Source organism: Anguilla rostrata, chromosome 8 (genome assembly GCF_018555375.3).
Source record: "Anguilla rostrata isolate EN2019 chromosome 8, ASM1855537v3, whole genome shotgun sequence".
Lineage (NCBI taxonomy): Eukaryota > Metazoa > Chordata > Actinopteri > Anguilliformes > Anguillidae > Anguilla > Anguilla rostrata.
Genome location: NC_057940.1, coordinates 14,120,613 through 14,127,838, shown reverse-complemented (window position 1 = coordinate 14,127,838; position 7,226 = coordinate 14,120,613). Strand labels below are relative to the sequence as shown.

Genomic DNA, 7,226 nt, shown 5'->3' with positions numbered 1-7,226 from the left:
CCCCTCCGCATGGCGGAGCGCCGCTCGCTAACGATGCGCTGGGGGGGGGGGTGCGGCTCGCCGAAGCGTGCGCGTTCTGCCGTACCGCTGGAAGGGCCCGCACCCGCCAAACCGCACGGGCAGCCAATCAGCGAGCCGCGGCCCGCGGGCTCCCGGGGAAAACGTGCGGTTCCAGGACGAGCCCCCGCTCCAGGTTCCCCGCCCGTTTCTTTTTATTGCGGGTACGAGGTAAGGGAGGTGTGAGAAGCGGCGTTGGTCCTCTTCCGCATTTTTGGAGAACGGGGGCACGTGGTATTGGGGGAGAACGGGGCAGCCTTTCCCGCTGACCCGCTAAGCGACAGGGTCCCAGTGGCCTGGCTGGATGGACACACCAAGCCTGCAAACTGGAAGGGCGCAACCACCCTCCATTTTAAAGCACTGTGCATTTTTAACCACGCTAAGGTGAAAGAATAACACCACAGGCATGCAGTATTCATAAACAAGGACACAATTTTTATTAGTAATAATAATCATCATCATCATCATCAACAACATGTATCCAAGTTTCTAAATGCACATTGTGCAATTTGACCACACACCGCTGAATTCTTCTTTAAATATGACGCGCATGCAACCACAAACTTCAGGGTCACAGATGAGCATCCTGCCCATATTTACAAGCCACCTGACTCATAGATTAACCTATAGATTAACAAAGTCTCCTACATCTATGCCTGTGGATATCACCCAGCATTACTTCAGAAAAAAATGTTTCACACATTAAATTTGTGCACAAAGCCCCAAGCAAAGAAAAAAAAAAAAGAAATCGCAATGCACTCCAACTCACAGCTCCAACACAGCAGGATGCTTTGGATTCAATGGAACTCAAAGATGAGAGGGTAGCTGCTGTTGTGATTGAGTCAGAGTGCACATGAGAAGCACCCCAGCTGAAGGCCTAAGCTAACGGCCCACCATACAGCAGCACAACAGCAATGCCTCAGACTCAGACTCAGACTCAGACTCAGACTCAGACTCAGACTCAGACTCAGACTCAGACTCAGACTCAGACTCAGACTCAGACTCAGACTCAGACTCAGACTCAGACTCAGACTCAGACTCAGACTCAGACTCAGACGACTCAGACTCAGACTCAACCCTCAGACCCAGCCTCAACCCTCAGACCCAGCCTCAACCCTCAGACTCAACCCTCAGACCCAGCCTCAGACTCAACCCTCAGACCCAGCCTCAGACTCAACCCTCAGACCCAGCCTCAGCCTCAGCCTCAACCCTCAGCCTCAACAGGGGGGGTTCAGACCCCACTGGGAACATCTCCCAGCAAAGCCAAAGTGATGAATTACCCCTGGAGTGCTGAAAAGCTCTCGGATTGCAAGGGGGGGCTTGCGACAGCTCAGGACGTGTTGAAGTGATAATCTTAAAAAAAAAAAAGAATTCATTTCCTTAAGGCTCCATTACACCGCAAAATTAAATCCGTTGTTTCGAACGGGCCGACCCAAAAATTCTGTTTCGCAAAACAATTCCATCTCCCGGAGAAAAAAGCTTCCGCCTCCCACCTCCCAGCTCTCCCCAAACCCCCCCCCCCCCCAAACCACCCCTACAAACTGGTCCAGTACCCAAAGCGTTGTTTGTCTCTTCCCCCATCTTAACACAGCATGAGGGTGTACACTCTGTTCTCCATTTAAAGAACATCGCTCAAAGGGAGCGGACAGAGGGCTGCCCCACGAGGCCCTCACGAGGCAGCGTTAGCGATGCTGCGGGGCGCCTGGGGTCCGCTTCCCCTTGGGTGGGGCTCGTCCTGGAAGCCCTCCATCTTCCGAACACTGGTCTTCATTAAGGATCTCCTCCTCCTCCTCCTCCTCCTCCTCCGACCTCACCCCTCGGGAACCGGACACAGCGGCTTTTGTCGGGGGGGCCCCAGTCACGTGTCCCGGCGGCGAAGCCATTCATCACTGGCTTAAAGACACGGCCGGGGGGGGGGGGGGCACGGGCGGTTAGCGTCACTCTCCAGCGGAGGCGGTTCAGGGAACGAGTGGACCAGCTCCGAGGTTTTGTCCTGACATGCTAATGATGTTAGCGACCGGAGGCCAGCCCTCAGGAAGGGAACGAGGAGGGACACGGGGGCGAACGCGAGCAGCCACGAGGACCGCTGTTTTTTCTTTCTACAGTAGCTTAGCTCACACAGTTATCAGTGGTGATATTTATCGCCAATCTGGACGTGCTGCTCATTAAACAAGTATTCATTGAAGACCTTCAGGTGAAGTAGCCACCTTGCTCAGGGGTACAAAACGGATGAGCCAAATAGGATTCGAGACGGCAACCCCCATGCCTTAACCACACGGGCCCAACCACTACCCATCCTGTCCCAAAATGACTGGGTAGTGGGGGACTGGTGCCATTACCCATTATCAGTGCACTACATCAATGAGTCATCTCTACACCAAGCCAGCTCAACGTAAACAGGATGCTCCTACCTTCTTTAGTATACATATTTCGGGTGATACCCGTCAGGAGTGAACTCATTCATTATCCATCATATTTGGCCAAAAAATGTGTACACTCCTTGCTTATAGCCCGTGTATGTACCTAGCCTATGTACAGCCATTCCACTTCACGATTTAAGACATTCTTCAGGGGTACCAGCTTCCAGCCGTAAAAAGAATATCTTGGTAAAAACACACCCCGCATCTTCATTCTTCCAGCCGAAGGTGAAAATCTCTCTCTAAAAAGCTCGGCAGCAACGCAGCCCACATTAGCACTGAAGGCCGTCGGCCCCAGCTCGGCGAAATGTGGGTCACGTGATCGCGAGCGCGCGGAGGAGAGCCGGGGAATAAAGGATGGGATTTTAAAAGCTCTCAGATGGCATTAGTCACTGGCCCTGTCAGTCTGCATCTAAATCTCAGACCGAGAAGTGAGGAGCTATTAAAAAAATAATAAAAAGCCCCAGAGAGGAGCTCTGTGGTGGATGTCTCATTTTCAAACCCGAATCCAAAGAGGAGCGCCAAAATTCCTGCGAATAGTGCAGCAGCTGGGGGGGGGGGGGGGCCCCCGTACTGCTCAGAACCATCATAGAAACTCTGCTCCCTCAACCCTGCAGCTTCAATCCCTGCTCCCTAGCAAGTGAGGCAGTGCTTCATTTCCCACAAATACTCAGGTGTGCCGGCAAGATCATTCAACTGGTGGGGGGGGGGCATGTGGCGGCCCACTGTCAACTCATGTCCACATCCGCCCTTGCGGCCTGGGGTCCGATCCCCCACTGTGGCACTCTATACTGTGAGAATACACCCAAGAAACCAAGTCAAATACAGATTACACCCCCCATTTTTTCAAGAGGTTGGAAAAAGTAACTAGTGACCCCAGTCAAGAAAACACCACTGGCTTTGCGTTTTCTGTCAAATGAAACAAGCCTCCAAAACCCACTTCTTTCACAAGACAGTAGACACATCTCAGAGCAGTCCAGAGCCTAATTCAGCTAGCTGCTGATAGTCCCACATCGAGGCTAATTAATTGAGAGGTCAGTGGGAGTGAAAGAGCAGCAGGCTCCATGGGCAGCTGTGCAACCAGAAAGGCATTTTTTTTTAAAAGAAGCACCACAGAAGAAGAAAGGCAGGGGAGGACTCACCCATGTCCTGAGCGCTCTGAGATCCCGCCATCTCCACCCCGTCCATGCTGTCCTCATCGTCGGCCGCGGCTCTCCCGCGGCTACGAGACCTGGAAACGACGGCAGGAGAACGTTAGGAGCGCCAGTCTTACCCAGAACCACCCAGTTTCGCTGAGCCTCGATCCAGAATCTGCCTGTAAGCAGACCCCACAGATGTTACCCGTGAGGAAGTTCCACTCATAGTTACAAACCAGCGACAGGCACTTAGAGCACCTGAATATCAAAGTAATCGAGGGCTCCCAAGAACAAATGCTGAAATAACGAAAGACTTGCTGCTCTTTTCCATCTCTGTAACTCGTCGCAAAGCACTCACAAATTTAAGTAGGAAAATGAACGCGTTTCTTTACGCTGGGTTTGATCAGCTCTTCAAGGATACTGCTGAAAACATTTCTTCTGCGTATGCGAATGAGCAGTTGGACATTGATTTGTGCGATCGCATCACGGTCTTGTGATCAAGTCGTTCTCGAGCTGAATCTTTAATTTCATCCCTTGCTAGTGAAGCACTACCGCCAGATGGATTCAATCTTCAGTGTCTCCAAAAAAAAAAAAAAAAAAATAAAAAATAAAAAACACAAAACATCACACTGCTAGTCTTGGTCATATTCCCATCACGCCGCTTCCACAGTAAGACGAAAGATTAAAACCTTTCAAACATTTGAGCGACGGACGTTCCTTACATCGGACGATCATTAACGAGTAGTTAACAGAAACTGACCCTGAAGTACCAGAGCGTAATTAGGGTCCTGAAGCCCACGTGTCAAATTAGCTGGGTGGCCATATGGCCCTCCCACTCCGTGTCAGAGTTAATGAACGGCACGAACCGGCTGGAAAAAAAAAGAAAAAAAAACCAGCTGTCCGTCACGCCGACCGCCTTGACAGCACCTGTCAAGGAGCCCGCGGACGTCACGCTCGGGTGACAGCGAACAGGCGGGATTCAGGTGCGCGGGTCCAGCCTCATTAGGCCGCGTTTCCAGTGGGCCTCGCGGTTTCACAAAGGCCTGGTCGGATACGCGGCTTCACAGTAACACCACGTCGAGTGGGCAGATGATTCATGTAATTGCAATGCAGTTGCCCTGCAATTAAAATTCATGCAGATGTTATTATAAAATAAATAACGAGCAAAGTAACACAAGCCTGTGGTCTGTGTAATTGCACATTACATTGCTGAGTGAGTCTAACCCTTATATGAACCCAAACCCCAAACCTCCAGAGCATTTAACCAGTTTGTATGCTCACAGCCAATGGCTACTTCCAAATAGTATATGCCTTCCCTTCAAATAACATTTGGTTCCTACCAGTGCTGTTCATTTGTTGGCTTATGCACCAACATGCAAGGAAAACACATGGAACACACACCCACAAACACGCACGCTCATACGCACATGCATGCTCACACACACTCACACACTCGCACGCACGCGCTCACACGTGCACTCTCACAAACACGCGCACTCTCGCACGCACAAACACACAAACAATCACACACACGCACGCGTGTGCGCACTCTCACACACACACACACAGACGCACACGCTCACACATGCACTCTCACAAACACACAAACACAAACACGAGCACGCTCGCTCGCTCACACACACACACACACACACACACACACACACAAACACCTTAGAGGTTGGTATGGATGTGCCTGGAGGGAGCAGGAGGCAGAGGGACAGGGCTTTCACCAGTCCAACTCAGAGCTCCACCTCAGGCTCAGATTCTCAGCCACTGCCAGGCTACCCTGCGGCCGTCCTCTCAACTTCCCCTTTAAACCCACTCTCCCTCCATCCCCTGCTATTTCCCTCTCTCCTCCACTCCTTTAAACTCGCTCTCACTCCATCTCCTGCTCCCTCTCCCCCTCTCAGTCAGCTTCTGTCCACACAGATTTAGTCTGCAGAGCGGAGTGGAGCAGGACGCCTCCGCCCTAATGCCAGACCCCCCCCCCCCCCAGCCTCCCAGCCTCCCAACCCCCCCAGCCCACGCCTGGTCTCTCACCAACACAGATAGCAGCCAATGGGATCCACAGATCGCCCGCAGCTAGCGCTCGGCAGCTCGTTTCCATAGTAACCATCGCCAGCATTGGCAAAGTACATTTGAAAGTAAAGAGGAAGTAGCATGTCTGAGTTTTATTTATTAATATTTTTTTTTTTTTTTTGGGGGTCAACAAGTTCATGTTAAAACATCATCGTACAATAAAAGGTCAAATCAAACTAGACCAGACCTCAGCTAATCCACAGCTGAATGGGTTTCACAACCACCAGGCGGTGGAGAGAGACAGATCCGAGAGTAACCCACCAACTACAGTCTTCTTTTGGGCCGGTCGTAACAGGACCAACTGTGGAGCCTAAATGGACCTCTACCGCGTCGCACACCGGCGATGGACCATCCACATGAAGGGTCTGAATCCCGCTTCGCGTCTTTCCTCAGACGGTCGGTACCGGGAGGTACCTCCAACGTGCCCGACCAATCGCCACAGCTCTGGCGCGTCATTACCGCTCAACCTGCTGCGCAGCCCCCCCCCCACCCTCCCCTCATGGGGGGGGAGAGCGGGCCCCCAGCGACGGACGCTAAACGAGGACCCGCTAACGAGCCCCCCGGGACAGAGCGCCGCCCGCGCTCGGCAACAGGGACGGTGCGAACACGGCGCGCGGCGCGGGGCTAGCGCAGACGCTCTTTGTCTGAGGCCCAGGACAGGCTACGGCCGGCTGGAGTATCGCTCAACGCGCGGCGCGGGGCTAGTGCAGACGCTCTTTGTCTGAGGCCCAGGACAGGCTACGGCCGGCTGGAGTATCGCTCAACGCGCGACGCATCCCGTCAGAGAGCGGACGGAATTAAAGCCGAGCGGAATCCTGAAATCTAAGCCAGCGACAATGCGCGGCGTTGACAACGCGCACGCCCGCGAGCGCTCGATGTTTCGCCCCCGCGCTCAAACGGCTTCCCGGCTTCTTGGCAAGGAAAGGTAGGACGGTCTGCTTTTAGTGAGATCCGTTACCGGTGTGGTTCACCACAGGTCGACGTCACTGCACCTTTTCGTTTGCGTTCAATTTCCTGCATCTATAAAGACTGAGTATTTACGGTCTAATAGGACCACCATACTAAGGGAAATGCTAATTGTAACATTATTGATAACAGGATGTGTAGTAAAGCACTGGAAATGGTGAATAATTGTAAAAGATGGATGTTTGAATATATCCATCAGGACTAGAAGAATGTTACTTCGAGCCACTGAAGTGTCACGGATAATTAATGAGGACAGTTCAGGACAATAAGGACAGTTCATCTTCTGTGGTAAGCCAGGTAATATCATACACATTTAGTCACTCAAAACTGAAATGAGGACCTCCATTTTGAAAGCTCTCAGTAAATACCATGACCGTGCTGTAATTCAAATGAGCGATTACATTTTCTTTTAAAACAAATAAACAAAAACAAGAACACGCCCACAAAATACTGAACATTTACATTTTCCCGTGTGACCCAAAAGCGAAGGAGCGCCTTAACATTTCCAAACGCAGTGACATTTCGGCAGTTTAGCCAGGATGCCCAGACAAAGCAGCCGGGCCCCTAT

The 7,226-nt window shown here is 51.9% G+C and overlaps 1 protein-coding gene across 14 annotated transcripts in view; it reads right to left on the bottom strand.

Moving 5' to 3' along the window:
- LOC135260875 (histone-lysine N-methyltransferase 2C-like) overlaps nt 1-7,226 on the bottom strand; it is a 112,899-nt gene that overhangs the window by 85,802 nt on the left and 19,871 nt on the right. For all 14 annotated transcript variants that reach the window (XM_064346546.1, XM_064346542.1, XM_064346556.1 and 11 more), the window contains one exon: nt 3,617-3,705. In XM_064346546.1, the coding sequence (XP_064202616.1) occupies nt 3,617-3,705 (89 nt within the window). The remainder of the gene's footprint in view (nt 1-3,616; nt 3,706-7,226) is intronic.